The 19,947-nt window shown below is 34.8% G+C and overlaps 3 protein-coding genes across 5 annotated transcripts; 1 reads left to right on the forward strand and 2 right to left on the reverse strand.

Moving 5' to 3' along the window:
* Nucleotides 1–532: 532 nt before the first annotated feature.
* Shark (SH2 ankyrin repeat kinase) lies at nt 533–14,470 on the forward strand. Of its 2 annotated transcripts, none has more exons than XM_053754544.2 (14): nt 533–794; nt 1,325–1,421; nt 1,501–1,577; nt 1,960–2,168; nt 4,835–5,033; nt 5,336–5,476; nt 5,680–5,785; nt 5,952–6,181; nt 6,605–6,745; nt 7,422–7,728; nt 7,986–8,215; nt 10,925–11,124; nt 11,623–11,848; nt 12,196–14,470. In XM_053754544.2, exons 1-14 carry the CDS (start codon nt 759–761, stop codon nt 12,403–12,405), a joined length of 2,409 nt encoding a protein of 802 aa, XP_053610519.1. In that variant the 5' UTR covers nt 533–758; the 3' UTR covers nt 12,406–14,470. The 2 variants fall into 2 exon arrangements, with proteins under 2 accessions (XP_053610519.1, XP_053610527.1); XM_053754552.2 differs by lacking the exon at nt 533–794 and adding an exon at nt 1,087–1,208.
* Nucleotides 14,458–16,822, reverse strand: LOC128675262 (uncharacterized protein). Its single transcript, XM_053754564.2, has 3 exons — nt 16,506–16,822; nt 16,002–16,241; nt 14,458–15,656 (listed from the first exon to the last, which is right to left on the reverse strand). Exons 1-3 carry the CDS (start codon nt 16,719–16,721, stop codon nt 14,889–14,891), a joined length of 1,224 nt encoding a protein of 407 aa, XP_053610539.1. The 5' UTR covers nt 16,722–16,822; the 3' UTR covers nt 14,458–14,888.
* A 314-nt stretch (nt 16,823–17,136) lies between these two features.
* Nucleotides 17,137–19,912, reverse strand: LOC128675271 (uncharacterized). Of its 2 annotated transcripts, none has more exons than XM_053754584.2 (6): nt 19,718–19,912; nt 19,405–19,590; nt 18,983–19,088; nt 18,637–18,779; nt 18,098–18,202; nt 17,137–17,463 (listed from the first exon to the last, which is right to left on the reverse strand). In XM_053754584.2, the coding sequence occupies exons 1-6, from the start codon at nt 19,757–19,759 to the stop codon at nt 17,332–17,334; spliced, it is 714 nt and encodes a 237-aa protein (XP_053610559.1). In that variant the 5' UTR covers nt 19,760–19,912; the 3' UTR covers nt 17,137–17,331. The 2 variants fall into 2 exon arrangements, with proteins under 2 accessions (XP_053610559.1, XP_053610551.1); XM_053754576.2 differs by having other exon boundaries at nt 18,959–19,088; nt 19,718–19,910.
* Between the last annotated feature and the right edge of the window lie 35 nt (nt 19,913–19,947).

A 19,947-nucleotide genomic window follows, 5' to 3' on the forward strand; every position in this document is an offset into this window, starting at 1 on the left:
GAAAATAATGATTGATTTGTTTTATTCATAAACACAGTCATTTCATTCATTCTAGTAAAACACACACACCTACTAAAACTATCATTCGTTTCTCGAATGACTTTCATTCATAAAAAGCGTAATACATCATTGAATGCAATCAAATTAGCAACTATTCTCGGACCTATACATATAATCGGAACGGAAATCATGAAATTTACTTATATTACAAATAAAAGATTTAGTATGAATGATTTAGGATGTTTTATATGAAATGTATTGCTTACCTACCATAATTTACACTAGGTACCTACAGAATAATACCTAGTGGATGTATGGGTATTTACTACTAATACTGATAAATCTATATATAATATACCTATAAAAAGGTAGGAATAATTATTACTGTTGATACCTACAGAATGTGCTATGAGTAGTACAACTGATACATAACAATAAGAGGTACTGCTGTACGGTAAATGCGCACAACTTACTACATTATGGAACTGAGCACATTGGTGATTCATTTCTCGGAATTGACCTTGCTATGAGTCATTCGCTGGAAGGCAGAGTCGGGGATACCGCGCCTGTCTGCCGGCTGCTCGGTTCCTATAGACACAGTCCGCTCACCTCCACTTCTTTATAACCAATCTAGTGCTAACGATAAACCACTAAAATATAATTCAAAATGTGAACTCATGAAAAGGGAAAGAGTTATCATTGGATAAATTATTCTGAAGTTCGAAGTTTGTTAATTTTGTGACCAAAAGTTGGATATCATGATAACAACCATGACGTCATTCATATTGTTGAAGGTAAGTTGTGACATATTATTTTAAATAATAAATTTGTAATTTAGTATCCAAAATAAAAATGTTTCTACAGGAATGAATCATCTCTTGAATTCATATCAGTTTCTTATTTGACTACTGTAGTACTAGTGACGTTTACAATTTTTGTGTTGATGAATTGTGGAGTACGTTTAAATTTTCTGTCTCTGTTTGGCACCATACAAATTCTATTCATTCAATGCGATACCGATGTTCATATTGTCGTGTACATGATTTGTGCGGTTATGAAATCATGTTGTTGGCGTATGTTAGAATGAAATAGATATAAAAATGGCGAATAGTTTGTAAAGTTTGGTTACGTGCGTAAAGAGTTGTTTTCAATTTGTGTTGTAATTAGTGATTTTGTACATGACAATCAATTGGCTTAAAATTATAGTTGTGCGTTAGCAAGATATGTATTGGAAACTGCAATTTCCAATATTTGTAATATTAATGGAAAAGTTTTATGACATCTGATACACACTTGTTGAACGAGTTTCCAATTAACTTTTCAGACAAACTCTTTTTTGTTGAGGATGAATAGAGAGGATAACGTGAACTGGTTCCATGGAAAAATATCACGAGAAACTGCAGAAAAATTGCTAAAAGAAGGTGTGTACCAAAAATAAATGATACTTGAAAGTGCTTTGTTTGTTAAGGAAAACATTTATGATTTTGCTCACGATTTCAGAGGGCGAGGATGGTGTTTTCTTGGTACGTGAAAGTAATACTTCTCCAGGAGACTATGTGCTATCTGTATTACACCAGGTAAGCATAATTTGTAGCTTTTATAACCTCAAATAGTTTGCCTATACTCTACAAGCACAGTTTTGTCTTGAAAATCCAAACACAAAATAATTACATACATATTTATGTAAAAGTATGTAGTTTCTTATTAATATCTATATAAGACAAAATCTACATCCTGGGCCAACTTATATTTGGGCAATGCATTTATGAATAGTGAATACTTTCAGTAGCTTATTTCTTTAATTTTTATACAAAAAATACTTTTGCCTTTTGGTCTTTTGTAAAAGGCGGACTTAAAGCCTACCAGCTTTCTGCCGGTCAACAAACAGACTGATATAGAGAAAGGTTATAGGCCTTATCTGTAAATTAGAAAAAAAGGAAATATTTTCTTTGTTCATAGGGAGAGGTAGTGCATTATCAGATTCGGAGGCATGGTGAGGATGCTTTCTTTTCAATAGAAGAGCATACAACTGTACATGGACTTGACACACTTATCCAACATTACCGAGGAGACTCCAATGGCTTGGTCACTCGGCTTTCTGTTGTCTGCAAAGGGCAGCCACCGCCTCACGAATCTCGTACACAGGGGAATACCAACCTCTTACATAGGTAAGTAGAACATATTTAATATTTGGGAATATGTTTAGCAGATCTCAACATAGAGAAATTGTTAAATAATCAGAAATTGTTATAGCAATAGCAACTTATTCCATGAAAGAATCTCCGTCAATTCAACTGGCAGGTTAATAAATAGTTACCAATAAAGAGAGCAAAATTGGAAGCAATTCAAATTATTTGATAGGATATTAAACTTTTCTTGAATTTTATAGATTGACAAAGGCACATGTATAGTTGACCTTTTATCCAGTATTGGCAACTAAGATTTGTAGAAGTATTTTTTTTTTCATTATCCTAGATTATTTATTATGATTATTAGATCTGGCACAACCAGTGTAGTATATATCTCAACAGTTTTAGATTTGAATTTTTTTTAGATTTATTTTTAACGTTGTAAATTTTTGAGAAGGTTTTAGACAGTTTTATATTAAGTGATGAAGAAACTGAAGAATAAGTTCCCATACAAAATATTAATCTGTCATTGCATAGCAATAAAAGCAATTCATGAATGACAATAAATAAAGATCCTCATGTATGAATCTTTTAGTGATAAATACAGGATCATGTATACTACTAATTAAAAAGTTGCATATATTTTTTATCCTCAGACAGATATATAAAATATTTTTGTGTATGATTCATAAGAATGGCCAAAGGATATAACTGTGTGTTATAGTTTTGGGATATCCCAAACTTTACTTATCTATAAATTTCATCCAAATCAATATGTATTTGATTGAGATATGAATAAGTTTCCATTCACACAAAATTCACAAGACTTAATATTTATAGAATTAGTATTCCTAAAAGACATGAAGAACTTTGAGTACTTAGATAATCTCACTAGTTGAAGAAGGAAGTTCTATTAACTCAAGTGCCTTATAAATTGCCCCTAATTTTTCCTTCATGTTTTATTGTTAAATGAGAACAGTTGGCCAACATTACTTTATTATGGTATGAACATTCTCGCCTTAGCACACCATACTGTGATGTAAGATATGCTAACAAATATCTTGTCTTATCTGAAAACTGCTGATGCAACCATTAAGCTATCCCTGTCGGAGGTTATTGAACTTTTTATAAGCAGTGCACTGAAGTACATGCAACATGATACTAACAAGTTTATCGCTGATTTCCTGCTGAGCATTGTTCAATACATTTATTCAATAATATCGAGAGAAGGACGCGTCGTTTATGTCCACACTCCACATGTATGCAGAGCATTTATCAAATAAAAGAAAATGTGGATGTATACCTCAAAAAAATATTTTTTTAAATGCTAGTATGTTTAAGTGTGCTTGAATATGAATATACAGAAACATTAGGACACTAGACTCTAAAACATTAGACATTGTAGGACATTGTCAGCCTAAATGATTCTGATTCCTGTTGTAGTCATAGATTTAGTAAGATAGGAATTTTAAGTAGTATAATTATATACATTGGTGATTAATTATTTCGTAGTGTTTTTATGATTTAAGCTTTTACATGTTGCTACTGACAACTTTATTTTTGTCTTGATAAAAAAATAATGATACAATCTTAAAAATAATTTACGCACACAATTTATTAGTTAGGATAATTTCTAGTACCGCTTTTAATTTGATATTACATAAAATACCATTTACCATATTTGGTTCAAAATACTATGTAATTAGTTTGCTACTTGTTCATTCAATAAAATTGTTAATGAGATGAGTAATATAGAAGGGGAAATATTAAAGTCTCTGTAAAGATTCTGTAGTAATCTCAATAAGCAAGGTTTTATACAAAGTTTTTTACCCGTGCTTCTAATTATTTATTTATATTTTTATATTTAAAGTCTATATGACTATATACAATTCGGATATATTGATTTATTGAGTGTTTCTTTTTTAACTTTGTCAAATATTTTATTAATACATATTGTAGGATAAGATTAATTATGTGTTGTATATACAATGTTTAATATTCTCACTTTTAGTAAAATAGCCAAAGACTGCATTTGTACTACAAAAAAATCCGAGTGTTAAACGCCTTTAGTTGATTTAATTTATTATTGTTATTTGATACTGAAAACCTAGATGGATTCGTCTACCCCACTTCAAGGCAGATTCCATTTGTCGTTGCCTTGGCTACAGTTTGTTTAAACGATGCTAATATTTGAATATTACTCATATGTCCCTCGTATCTATTGCTCTTTACATAGACTAAGTAGCCACAACACAATGATTAGTATAACATCTGTGTTTGGCGACGTTGAATCACTGTTTACACTATGACTCATTGTAATTACGATCTATGCTAATGCCATGCATGGTGCTTTATTTATTTTAAAACAATCTGTTGTAATTTTGATACGTAAAGTTTAAGTCACTCATCAAAACAAATAGTTAATTATAAACGAACATGATAATTAAAATGGGTATTAGCTAGTCAGCTAACAAAAACATTTAAACTATGTTGGTTAAATGGTTTTAAGGTTTTATTCAAACACTGTCAAACACTTGATTTTAAATATCTTTTTTCCAATTTAATAATTCCAATGATAGCCCCTAAATTAGCGTATAATGGCACACACTGTAAGCTAATTAAGATGCCATTGATAACCAATAAATCATTTTAGACCTACCAAGTCAAATATAGACATTGTAATTTAAAAAAAATATCATATCCAGGGCGACAGAAGCGGGTGACTACACAGTGGTGTCACAACTGCTAGCGTGCGGGTACCACAGCCGTGACGCCAAGAACAAAGATGGCCAGACCGCAGTGCACATAGCGGCTAAAGCCGGCCGCGATAAGATCCTCGCAAAACTCATAGAAAGCGGCGCCACCGTCAACGTCAGAGACTCTTTTGGATACACACCATTGCATGTGAGTTTACTAAATATCAGGACATCATGATATATAAGTAAACAGTCCATCAATCAACTATAATATAGCTTCCAACTGGTCCATGCCTGCACGGGCAGAATAAGAAAGGTGCTTATTCTGCTTTGGTCTAATAACTAAATAAACCCAAACATAACTTCATCTTAATAAATGAAGTTTAAAGAGCTTTCTATCTCACAAGAATTCCTAAATATTACAACCTATATATTTCGCGTATGAAAGACAGGCTAAGATTCAGATTTTCCACTGAACTCAAAACAGTAACATTAAAATTTGTTTCCCAGTACACTTGCCAAAACAACCTGCCGAGCACAGCAGAGTTGCTGATCACGAAGGGGCACGCGAACTACCAAATGCGGCACGCGGTCAGCGGCAAGGTGCCCATGCACGACGCAGCACAGAGGGGACACATTGAATGTATTCAGGTAGCTCTATTTATTCGTTACTCTATGTATGAAATGTTTCTTCAACTTCTTCAAGGTAAGGCAGTGACATGTTGGAAAATTTCCAATGATATTGATTGTTTGTCATAATAAGTAGATATATTGTGTTTGTAACTATACGAAGAGGTTGTACTAATTTATTTTGATTAATTTCAATAAGAGAAACTAACTATGTATGATTGCAGGTGTTGTTGAAACTGAAAGCGCCGGCGCATCCGAGAACGATTGCACAAGACACGCCAGCGCAATTAGCTAAACACCATGGACATACGGAATGCTATGAACTACTCAGTATGTATTTCACATTCATTCTACTCAATATACTTATGTATGACTCATCTGAACATACACAATTCAGTGTTTTCCATCTTCATCCTTTATTTATCCCATATGTTAAGTACACGTACATACTCAAATAACTAGAAAACGCACTTATTAATTTCTAAAACCAATCCAGAAAATTTCCAACCGGAGCCGCCCAAGACGTCAAAAAGCCAGTGGTACCACGGCACATTGAACCGGGACGAAGCCGTGAAACTCCTAGAGGATTACTGCAAGATCCACAATTTGAAGGATAAGACTTCAGATGGGGTGTTCCTGGTGCGCTACAGCGAGCGACACACCGGCGCCTACGTTCTCACCATGCTGTGTGAGAACACTTCCTACAACTACATCATTAGGAAAGACGTGAGTTTTAAAACACAAGATTCTATGTCAATGTAAATTCTTTTCTAAATTGAATAAGTTGATAAAAATGTAATAGTATTAAATAGGCAGATTTATTTTTATTTTAATAGTTTATCAGATTACAACATGACATTTTATCAGAAATTGATGAAACAGGCTTTGTCTAATAGGGTAGTTGCCTGTGTATAAAATAAAATGTATAAATGCATTCACATAACTTTCAGTAACTTTTTATTTATTAATTTTTTTGTTCTCATGAGTTATAATTTAAATGCTTTTTTACTCCAACATTTGTGACTCACTTGTAGTGGACACAAGTCAGCCATATATTTTTTTTGATTTTTGACACACGGAAAAAAGTATCTGATTAGACTAGATGGCATTGCCGTATTGTCGGTGGTTAATGTAGCATGTACGTGGCAGAACAACGGGCTGTTCATAGACGACGGCCCGTACCTGGAGTCGCTGGAGCGGCTCGTGGAGCACTACTCGCTGGTGCCCGACGGGCTGCCCGCGCGCCTCGCGGCGTCCGTGCCCCCGCAACCCAAGCCGCCACTTCCAGAGGTATGTCACACAATAGACTCTCATCGTCATCTATACTATTATTATAAAGAGGTAAGCGTTTGTGAGTTTGTATGTTTGAGGCGGGTAATCTCCGAAACTACCGAACCGATTTCAAAAATTCTTTCACCATGATAAAAGTACATTATCCAAGATTACTATAGGATATAATTTATATCAAAATTCCCACGGGAGCGAAGCCCCGGGCAACATCTAGTCAGCCATATTTTCATTCAACATTTAAGAACATTGTTCTTGTAGGTGTTATTTCCATCTCTCTCTATCCTCAGCCATTGTTTTGACCTTCCTGAAAATGGGAGTATGTTACACAAGCCATCCTATTTAGTTATTTGAAATTAAATACCGCACCGGGTCTTCGCTCCTGTTGGACGTCGCGACGGAACTCAAACCGCCGTTTCCAGAAGTATGTTACACAAACCTCTCTTTTCTTCGCGTGTTCTCGCTTCGGAGCTGCGACACCGCGAAGCCGGAGTAAACGTAAAAAAATTTTTTTGAAGATTCGACTAATTTTACTACTGGCCACCTGCCTGACGTCCACACTCCCTCGGATTGCTATTTTTGCCTATTAGGTTATGCTTAGGTTATGTGCCCCTTAGTCGCCTCGTACCTTCCCTCCCTTAAGATGAACAATTAATATTTATCAATATTATAATTTCAGTTCTCCACAATGCCACGCACAAAGAAACCATCGCCGAGCCGCGCCGCCATGAACCAGACGCTATCCCTAGTCAAGCACGACATCTTAGACAAGATGTCACAACCCACTCCCAACAACAACACGTTCGAAATGTTAACTAGAAACCTTTCCTTTTCGTCGGATTTCGCGAACGATAGTCTAAATAATAATGAATGCCAAGACGATGACACGTACAAAGTGCCAGCCAATAACACGGCGGTCGTCACGCTAGCTGAAAATTACAACGAGATTTCTATCAATTCTGATGGACAATTATCTACTTTACAAGGTAAGATTTGTTTTAGGAACTTTTACTTTCATGTCTAGAAACAATAGGTCTATATAAAATTCTGGTAAATAATACACAATACAGTATTGTTATTTTTCTTTTTACCCCACGCATCACTGTGTAGCACTACCGCATACTAGTACTGTCTTGGTAAATTACTTTTACTAGGTTTCTGTTAAATTTTCATATTCAAAATACCAGTTCATTCGGCTCAGCCATCGTAACATGTTTCATTAAAAACCAAACTGAACTTGCAGAATTTATCCCAATGACCGAGTTAACGCTCGGCGCGGTGTTAGGCGAAGGGGAGTTCGGTTCGGTTCTCCGCGCCACACACACAGCCCCCGGACAGCCGCCCGTACAAGTGGCCGTGAAGACGTTACACATGCAGCACACTGACACCAACAAGGAGGAGTTCCTGGCTGAGGCCAAACTGATGATGGCGTTGAGGCACCGCTGCATAGTGCGGCTCATTGGTGTCTCTCTGGTGAGTTATCTTTACTCATGTAATACTAAAAAAAAAAATATTTATGTTATATTTCTGTGTTTGATAGCTACTATATAAATGAGGAAGGCAAATAGAAATACACACATTAGACACAGCATTAATACTTGAAATCTTCACCTAAGTTTCTTTAATCATAACAAAACTCTATATGCAGAAATGGAATCATATGATTTGAAAAACATAGCAAATAAATACGAAGATCTTGACGATAAACTGAAGCAATGCATATCACACAACAGAGTAATAAAAACGAAAATACTGAACCCTCCTAAAGAGGACTGGATCAACGGTGATATTGTTACTGCCATCAGTCAAAGAAATTTTTTATGGAGGCAACATAAAGATTCCCCTGGAAACAAAAGTCTGGAAGAGAATTTCAATCAAAAAAGGGACACAGTAGCTAAATTAATCTCAGGTACAAAAAATCTTATTATCTAAAATTGTTTTCAAACTGTTCACGAAATCCCAAAAAAACCTGGTCTCTTATCAACGATCTAGCTAAAAACAAACTTAATCAGGGCAGTTCTTGTCCAAAACTCTTAGTAGATTCTAAAGAAATTACCGATAAAGCGGAATTATGTGAGGTTTTTAACGCATACTTTTCCACCATAGGCTCCATATTAGCAGAACAAATACCTGATAAATATCATAATGGCGAATACAACCCTGTTATATTGCCACAAAATACGAATGGACATGAGTTGCTTGCCTTTCCTCCATGCGATGCTAAAGATGTAAAAGCGATTATTCAAAACCTTGACCCAAATTCTAGTTGTGGAATAGATAAAATCAGTATAAAAATTATAAAATGCTTGCAAGACCTAATTTCAGAACCCTTGTCGCGTTGTTTCAATAAGTTGATGATCGATGGTGTATTTCCTGATACCTTAAAGATTGCGAAAGTAACACCTATCTTTAAGTCTGGGGCCATAAACGACCCAGGCAATTACCGCCCGATCTCTGTATTGCCGGTCATATCTAAAATACTAGAAAAACTATTATATAATCATTTGCTAAATTATCTTGACACTCTCGACTTCCTGTCACCTCGACAATACGGTTTCCGGCCGAAAAGCAACACGACAGCAGCTATAATCGATCTGGTAACAAAGATAAAAGCTAACTTGGACCAGAAAAAGTCTGTTTTGGGTGTTTTTATTGACCTAAAAAAGGCTTTTGATACGGTTAGTCACAATTTACTATTACAAAAGTTAGAATGCATTGGTATAAATGGCGTTGCTCTTAAAATGTTCAAATCGTATCTAACAAATAGGGCACAAATAGTTCAAATTGATAATACTCAAAGTACGGCTCGATTCATTACCCATGGCGTCCCACAGGGTTCCATATTAGGACCACTTTTGTTCCTCATTTATATAAATGATATTCCAAAATTGGGTCTTCATGGTCATGTAACCTTGTATGCGGACGATACATGTCTATTTTATATAGGTAACAGTTTAAATGAAACTACAACACAAGCTCAACAGGATCTTGATAAGTTGTTCGAATGGTTTCAGTTCAATTTATTAACCATCAATATTTCTAAAACAAGTTATATTATATTCAAGACAAAAAATAAAACAATCCCCCCCCATAACTCTCTAAAAATTAATGATACATTTATTGAACAGAAAGCTCACGAGAAATATCTTGGCCTTAGACTTGATAATCATTTAAGATGGGATAAACAAATTTCATACATAAAAAATAAGTTAGCTTCACTTACAGGGTCACTCCGTAGTATAAATGAATGTGTTCCTAGAAAACTCAAGTACAATATATACAACTCGCTCGTAAAGTCCCATTTGTTATATTTAATAGAAATATGGGGTACTGCCGCCAAGACCGGATTACAAGAACTACAAAGAGCCCAAAACAAAGTAATAAAAGCACTATTCTGCTATCCCTACTCAACATCCACCACAAAGATTTTTAAAGAAACAAAATTAATGAACATTCAACAACTTTATCGTTATAATACTTGCATTCTAATTAGGAAGATACTAAATAAAAACATGCACACTAGTTTATCGTTTACCCAAAAATCACAACTTACTAAACGCAAATTACGTAGACCAAGTTTACTTGTATTACCAAAGATACGTACCAAGTTGGCGAAAAAAAGCATCACTTTTGAAGGAGCACTCTTGTACAACAAATTACCCTCTAATATAAAAAACGCGGAGTCCTTTCAATGTTTCAAATCACAGCTACACGATTATATTATTCAAATATAACTGTTGCTATTTATCCTGAATAAATTAAATGTATGTCGTTGATAAATACTTGTATAATAATAAACCTACATTGACATAAGGGAATAATAAGATTTTCTGTACCTTTTGTTTGCCCATTGTCTAAAATGTTAATGCGGTGACTGCATCCTAGTTTAGTTTAAGTATTGTTAATTCTGTTCTCATGTAAGTGGATTTAATGTAATCTTTTTATGAGAATAAATTCTTTAAACCTAAACCTAACCTAATCATTATATGCCGTTGCGGGTGCGATGGCTTTCAATGAATTGATATTAATAAAATTAATTGATATAGTAAATATCTAGCCAAATTCAAAGCTTTTATGCAAACGTTTGACTTTTATTTATATTTGTCTCAAAAAGCTAGAATTACTGGCATTTCGGAACGACATTTTTTGGTTGTCCATTTTCAAAGTCGATTCATCTTCCAGGGTCCTCCTTTAGCAATGGTACAAGAGCTCGTGCCTCTAGGGTCCCTACTGGAATATTTAGTGAGGAACCCGGACAAGATATCGGTGGGGTATGAGCTGCGGCTGTGGGCGTGCCAGGTGGCATGCGGCATGCGGTATCTGGAGAGGAGGAGATTCGTGCACAGGGACCTGGCTGCCAGGAACATACTGCTGGCTACCAGGTATTTTTCTTTTTTTATGTTTGGCTCGCTTACTGGCTGAACACAAAGTTATGCCTTATATAAAAAGATAAAACAAGTTGTCAACCTTTTTGGAGCCTTCTTTCTGTTTTGAACATAATAAAAAAATGTGTAACTATAAAATGCAGCATATCACTTATAAATAAACATTTCTGTAATCTATTTAGATGCGCTATAAAATTGTTTTTATGTTGTTTTACTTTGACTTTAGCTGCAGAATGTATTTGTTAACTTAATGCTAATTATATGCCAGTTTAACTATGAGACACTTAAAACGAATTCGGGTGAAATAATTTTTTCATGGAATAATTAATATTAATCCAACCATTATTATGGTTGGATTGAGCGTCGGAAAAAACGGCTTAGAAGCAGTTGGGAAGACCTTTGCGTAGCAGAGAGACGGGATAGATTTAAAAAAATGGAATATTCATAAATATATCTAAACCTATAAAACCTGCTGAAAAGTTATCAACTATGCAGGCATCAAGTGAAAATCAGTGACTTCGGTTTGTCCCGCGCGCTGTCGGCGGACAGCTCGTACTACAAGGCGCGGCGCGGCGGCAAGTGGCCCATCAAGTGGTACGCGCCGGAGTCCTACAACTACGGCACCTTCAGCCACGCCTCCGACGTCTGGAGCTACGGCGTCACGCTGTGGGAGATGTTCTCCTTCGGCCGCCAGCCCTACGGCGACATGAGGGGCATTGAGGTACGTACTCGCCTCTCTAGCTTCGCTGCCGTGGAAATATCGGGGAAATAACCTAAAATATAACATGGGTGCTGGTTTACATTTTATTCTATTCCGTGTTTGAAACACTGGCCGTGAAATGGAAAAAATCTGTCCGATTTTTTTTTCAGATTTTGCGTTATTGAGTAGGAAATCAAACATTTTCACACATATCCAACTTTCACATTTGTTTTACGTATTAATAGCATATAAGAGTTTAAAAGAATTAGTATAAATATAATTTATCTAGGATTTGATTCGGATTTTCATGCAAAACGACACTTTATTTTTAATGAATATTCCAGCGTTAATCAATTTAATTTTTCCAGGCAATACAACTAGTAGAAAGCGGGAAGCGTCTAGAAAGGCCATCGGAATGTCCGGAGGAGATCTACCAAGTGATGCTGGACTGCTGGGCCTACTGCCCCGACCAGCGGCCCAGCTTCCGGCAGCTGGTGGACGTGTTCTCGCGCCACCCGGACTACGTCAACATCAGCCAGCTGGCCATGGGGAACGACGACGATGACGTCATTGTCTAAAATGAGAATCCCGCCCGTTTGCACCGACGCAACTTCCACAGCTTTCCTTACCAGTCTCTTGAGAAACTTCACTAAAAGTTAGTTTCTATGGGATAGAAACAATATCACCTGATAGAAAATAGAAGTTGCTTCGATCCTATAGAAAGCAATAAATTAAAAATGCCTATCGATCAGTTTTGAATAACATTTCAAAATTGTGATATCATGTTAAATTAAATAGACAGCAGCGCCCTTACTGGACGTCATTGTGAGTGAGTATTGACACTTGATTATTTCTTTAAATTTTTCTTACATTCGTTTGTTCTGTTACTTGCCATTTAACTATCTTTTTCTATTCATACTTTCTCTGACGAATGGTGACGTCTGATTAAATATGCTGCTTGATACCGGCAATTAATATAGTGTTGAGAGAAAAGTGGATATCGATGATTTGGACTCTGATGTTTACCAAACGTTAGTTTAGTATTATTCATTTTGTAAATTTTGTCGAACTATCAATAATTTAGTTAATAGTATAAATCGTCAGTTCCGCAAACTCTCAAGCGATCAACAACGAAGACATTATGTAAGTGTAAATAAACTTGACAATGATTTGCACAAGTTTTTTAAATCAGCAATGTCACTCAGTAATTATAATATTACTAAGTCATAGCTAAAGACTAGTGTTTGTGAAATTCAAATTAGTATAATTTTATTGATGAAGGACTTATATTATACATTAGGAAGATATTTACAAAGTTTTATATTCTAGGCTTCATTTCTTGAAAATCTAGTAATCCGACTAGATTAACTAGATAGATTTTGCATTTTATTTCACAAAAACTATGTACAAATCATAAATACATTATTTGTAGATATGGAAATGTTTAAGACATATAATAATACGCGTATTGTCCGTTCTTTCCGTATTTTATTCTACATATAGTAGATTATTTACAGAAATTAAGCTGTTACTAGTAACCGCCTAAAACAAAAGGAATTGAATATATTGGAGTAAGAAAAATATAATTTCGTTTTAAAAAATATAATGAAATCTATAATGTAATAATTTACAAATAAGATTTAGCCTAAAAATTGGTTTTGAAGTAATCTTATAGATTTATAGGCAGCTAGCGTTTGGAACTCTTATATATTATATTGTGGGTAGATCTTCGGAAACTGTGTAATGTGAATGCCTATTTGTACTGCCGTCTATGACAGACGTGCAAATATTTTACATACGAGCTTTATAAGTAGTATTTGATAAGGAAAGTATATTTGCCAGACGTGCCTACTTTATTCAACTATATGAACATAATTGTAAATAATGTTGTTTTTATGTTTTTGTTAAAATATTGGGAAAAATACTAAAATTTTCATATGTAACTATTTTACTTCTAATTTACGACGATTATTTTATTTTTCTACATGTGTTTTGCAAAATTTGGAATGAAAAATATTCTGTACATTCCATTTTAAATAGTAGAAATATAAGACGATTTCCTATTACACTAAAGTAGCCAAATTCGACACATTTCATCCATCGCGGATTCCGATGTTTTTACATCAGCGAAAATTCCTGCACACAAATAGGTAGTAATAAAAATAAATTTAGATCTGTTTCCCATAGAAAAATTCAAAGGTGCCACTGGACTGGGCTCACCCATTTCTGGGTAACCTATTAAAAATGTGTAATATTCCTAACAATGTAAATATTCAGATGTATTTTATGTTATTTTTATTTATGTATTTTATGTTGATAGTAATCAAAGCTTTTATTTTTTAGGAGAAATTAATGTGAAGTTTTAAGTCAATGCTTTTTGTAATTAAATGTCGAAATGCCATTTATATGCCATAGTAGAGGATTTTCATATCAAACCGTAATGATTGCCATGAGGTTGTGTTATATAATGTACAAAAAGCTATATAGTTACCCGATTTATATGTTTATTATTTAGAGAATTTATATTAAATTCTGTATGAGTCTGATTTAGCTTATATGTTTTATAATGTGACAGATCTTATTTTTAATTAAGAAAATGTGATAAATGGTATTTATAAATAAATAACAAATTACGTTGAAGAAGTTTCTCTTGGTTTTTTAACAACTTTTCATGAAGCCTGCTACACCCACCATAAAATGCAATATTGACTCAGCTTAGGCTGAAACGAACTCTGATAGCATCGAAGAGTCGAGATAGACTCAACTTTACAAACATATATATGAACCCTGAATCTTTTAGCACCCCTTATTTAACAGTCATGTAAAATCACTGTCACTTTAAATGTCACAACCACAGAAAAATATTCAATTTAATTATTTTATTAATAGAATTTTAAAGAATAAATTCACTATATCACAAACTGTAACACTTAAATTTGTATCTATGTACACTTTAGTCCTCAGTCATTGTTGTACACATTTTCACTGTGACCTCAAAAAGTCAAACCGACTTTTTACATATAAACACTGATCAATTGCATTTTCATAATGTTAAATACAGTTAAATGTTGATCCGGCACTCGTGATAGGGCGGCGGCGGGGTCTCGCCCCGGTGCAGTCGGACCGCGTCGGGCTGCAGCGGCGCCGCGCGCGCGGCCGGCAGACCGTACGCCGGGAACCCGTCCGGCAGCGACAACTCCCGCCGCAACGTCGGCGGAGTCTCCAAGTCAGGATTCAACACACTACTCCACAGCAAATTCGACTCCTCAGACCGATGTATTCTCCTTCTCTGCCTCCTCGTTTCGGGCCTTGTACAATCCAACTGCCCACATTTACAGAACTTCCTCAGCCAAATATACGTCCCGACGACTCCTATCGCCAATCCCAGCTCCAACCCTATTATAAACGATTGAAACGCAGAGAAGTCTTCGTCGAACTTCTGGAATGGAGTCTGCGACTGTTTGGGGTGTTCTAGAACCGGATTAACCGTAGTTTCCGTTATGTTCCATATGTCATTAACGTCCACGTCTTCCTTTTCGACCACCGCGGAAACCATTTTCTCCAACATTATTGGCAATTTCTTTTTACATTGCTTAGTGTACACGATGTTATGAGATGTGATCCATGCCTCAACGGCAATAAAATCTGGAGTACATTTTATGTTGTCATTTCTAAATTCAAATCTGTTTAGTTTTCTCAGTGGTCGCAGGGTTTCAAGAGACACGGATGTTATGTAATTTTCACTCAAATCCAGTCTTTTCAAGTTGGGCAGTCGATTGAATAATCTGTCTGGAAGAGCCTTGATACGGCATCCGTTTAAGTTCAGTGTCTGAAATGTGAGATTAAATTTATATTAATAACAAAAGCTAAAAGAAATCAATACCAGAGAATGGCTTATATCATTAAATTATTATATTTCATGTTGTGCAGTAATTTAAATTTTATTGCACAACATAATCATAAATCTAATTCGATAAATATTTAAAAACACAACAATATTAGCTTGTGGTAAAAATATTAAAATGTCTTATATTTCAAAGAAAGAACAGCTGCACCCTTATTGCATGCATGAAAGAATGTTGTAGATAAAAATCAACTTTAATAAGATCGCTATAGGTATATATTTTTAAACTGTAAAACAAAAGAAAAAGTATAAGATAAAGAACTTGCCCACCTGCAACTGTTGATGCATAATGATCGGTTCATTTTTAATATCTTCGAATATATTTCCCGACAGATCCAGACTGTCCAGCAGAGGAGTATCCCAGAAGAGATCAGAGGGGATGTACCGCAGTCTATTGTTGCTTAGGTCCAAGTGGACTAAGTCTTCTAAGCCAGCGAACGCGTGCAAGCCGATCCAAAATATCAGGTTGTAGGAAAGATCTAGTACTTGCAGTGACATGTAGCCGATTTCCTGTCGATTTATTTTAATCAGTGGCGTAATGTCCAAATAATAAGCAAGCATTTTAATGATACCTCACATGAAAACAGAATACTCCTTTTTAGAGCAGTTTTTTTTATTCAAAAATACATTTTCCCTTTTAACTCTTGTTAGTCTAACTTGAAAATGTAATACCAAAACTTGGTCAAGGCACAGCATATATTTCAAGGTAACTGTAAATCAGTGTCTTGTGTATTGTGGTCATGCAAGACTTTGAGACATTCAAAAGGAACTTACTTTGAAACAATAGTTGTCCAGCTCCGTAATGGCATTGTGGCTGAGAACATACACTTGAACAGCTTTCGGCACTCCCATTTCCACACTGATAATATTTTGGTCCACACACGTCGCACGATTCAACCCATTTTCCAAATCACAGTCGCACTGTTTCGGGCACAGTTCCGCAGAAACACAAGCCAAAATATACAATAACAAACAGTATTTTACCGCCATTTCTTATAATTTCGCACAATAGCTTGGCGCAATATTTGCACTTGCATTGTTGAGCAAAAACTTATCTGACTCACAGTTTTCTATAAAATGGAGCATTGAATGATAATGCTCGACTTGATATGGACACAATCACTAGGCACAAGCGACAAGAAAAGTTGATTTCTACTTGGCTCTTATTACAATGTCATAAGGTTTACAATCAAACGCTTTTGTCAGGCGACTTTCCTCGTTGACTGTACAGGTGATAAGATAACAAGTATTTGTTTTATGCTGAACCAAAATAGTCTCTATCTCTCTATACCTGCTATGAAAGATAATGATTTGGTTACATTATTGTGATAGAGTTATCATGATTATATTGCTGACTGGGTAACCTACTCTAAAATCTTAAGTAGTGAAATAATACAGCATAAAATATATAAAATCATTATCTAATACTTAAGTATAATACAAAATTCAATTCATTATTTACAATCACATTTAAATATAATACACTATGACAAAAGACTTTAAAAGATCACATAACGATTCTAATAATAAAGGTGGGATTACACATACTTTATAAAATACTCAGAGATTCACTTATTCCGTTATAGATTTTAAAGAGATCCTAAAGTTCTGCTGCAGTCGAGCCGTAACATCTCTTCATTGTGTAGTCGATGCCCATCAAAGCATTTCTCATGTCGTGTACCGACGAACTGATTGATTCAAACGTGCTTGCAAGTCGATTGACTGCTAGGGCCTGGAAAAATATACAGATGTACAATTAAAAAAATAATAACAATAAAAACCTAATCAAAATAATAATATATACAGATTACAAAATAAAATAAGTAAATGATTTTTGTGGAAATAGATGTTTAACCCCCGACGACAGAAGAAGGGGGTTAAACATGTCCGTGTATCTGTATGGTTGTCCGTGGCGTCATAGCAGCCAAACGGCTGAACAGATTTTGATCTAGTTTTTTTATTTGAAAGATAATTTAATCGAGAGTGTTCTTTGCTATGTTTGGAAAATGTACGTTCAGCCGTTTGGAAATCATAGACTCTTTTCTAGCAGATGAGATGATGCCAGCAAATGTGGTGTCTATAAAATGTTTTACTCAGAACAATTTTTTTTGCTTGTTACTGTGTCATGTTAATTTTGTGAACCAACACTTAAAAATAATTAGTTACTACACAAAGTAGTCACAAATAGGGCCTTGCTTGCTATGAAAAAGAGGCCGACCCAGAACAAGGTAGTCGACGATTTAGTTGCAAAACACATAAGAATTGGAGGAGTTACGCAACGGACAGGGATGGATGGCGAAACAGAGGGGAGGCCTTTACCCAGCAGTTGGACACCATAGATTAATAAAAAATAAGTAAAACCTTACTTGGACATGTGCTGCGTCTGCGAGTCGTCCCAGAGCTTTGGAATTATCAAGTGACGCCTGCGCCACCTGCGACATGGCAGTTGCCTGTTGACCCATGACATCCACCTATAAACACAAAACAAATCATAATTATTACAGAAATTCCTCCATTAATATATATAGGTATTATATAATAACTTTGTTAGATTCTCCATTTCACACTTGGGTAAAATCTACCTACATACTAGTGGCCTTCACTCTCAGGGAAGTTGATTATACTCAAAGGAGTTTATGATAGAAGTCCTAATCTATAGTTTAACAACTATCAACTTGCCTTTATGACTCTCCAAATTTCAACTATCTCCACATAAAAAATAATTTATTTATCAACATACTTTTACATCTAAAATCTAGTATTGTAGAGTAATATTAATATGGATTCTCTCCTACTCCGTTTAAATGAACTGGACTGGCATTTAAATACTATGTGGGAAACTTAATAAATATATATATAAATCTAATTTAAGGACTTGAAGAAGTTGGTATATAAATATTCTCACCAATTTTTCCATCATGCCTAGCTGCCGTTCTTCAGACTCACTGGGGAATGTGTCAAATTCATCATCTTTGTCAAACATATCATCAAGTGAACCATTTTCGTCATCTCCATTGCATGGCTCTTCTTTGACACTTCTCTTTTTCCCTAAAAATTCAATTATCTATAAAATGCTTAAAAATGTAGTGGAATATCATAAAGTATTCTCAAACTACACATAAATGCAGACAAATGTGTACAAAAGTCAATATTTTAAATTAATGTAATACTTCTTTAAAGCTAGAATTATTGCAAGCCAAGCACAATTTTTTTTGCAAAAGGCTTACTTCCTGTAGCGGGTTTGCCCTCACTTAAATCTATAATTTTCTGCTCTAATGCTGAAAGTGATCCACTTGATTTTCCTTTTTCTATTTGCTTCTGTTTCAACACGATACTCCTTCTTTTGTCTGACCAAAACTGAAATAAATATTATTTAATAGCCATTTTTAATGAAAATAGCCTCCAAACTTCAATTCGAAGATGGCACCCCATGATGATGATGATACTTAATGTCCCAGTGTTGACCTCCCATTCCTCCAAGCCATTCAATCTTGGGTCATATTGCACCACCTTTTACAAAACTTATCAAAATAGATAAGTTTGATAATGATAATGAGATAGATAAAGTGTAATGACCACAGAAAAGGAACTATACGTAAAAGTTATATGTACCATCTGTCAAGAAAATGAATAAACAGATTTTCAACAAACTTTTATTAGACATTTGCCCAACCTTTATCCAGCCTTTAGTAGATTTTACAGATCCATCGATTGAGTTTGCGATACTAGATAATTCTTCCCATCTTTTCTTAGATTTCTGATGGCTTACTCCATGGCGAAGTTTCTTGGAAGCTAGGTCTGGATGTTTTTCCATAAAATCAACCATTGCATTCACCTGTGCCAAACTGGGACGACACATCTATAATTAATATTCGATTTATATTATTAGGTAGGTACATAGGTTTGTTTTACATGTATTTATTTGAAAAGAAATATGTACATATTTTAAACACAAAATATAAATATAATTTTTATTTTTAACTTACACGACCACTGTCTACGTTTTCCGAATCAAGTAAATCTGACATTTTGCATGAAGATGAAATTTTTTAAAATGATAAATTAATTTAATTTTATATAAAATATTGTAAATTAGCGCTTCGAGAAATAAATAATATCAACAAAACAACATTGACATCGACAGGACGAGATGAGATACCTATTAAGCAAGGACAACAGCTTTTATTTTCCCTTTTATGACTGGAAAGGTGACGTT

Source organism: Plodia interpunctella, chromosome 2 (assembly GCF_027563975.2).
Source record: "Plodia interpunctella isolate USDA-ARS_2022_Savannah chromosome 2, ilPloInte3.2, whole genome shotgun sequence".
Classification (NCBI taxonomy): Eukaryota; Metazoa; Arthropoda; class Insecta; order Lepidoptera; family Pyralidae; genus Plodia; species Plodia interpunctella.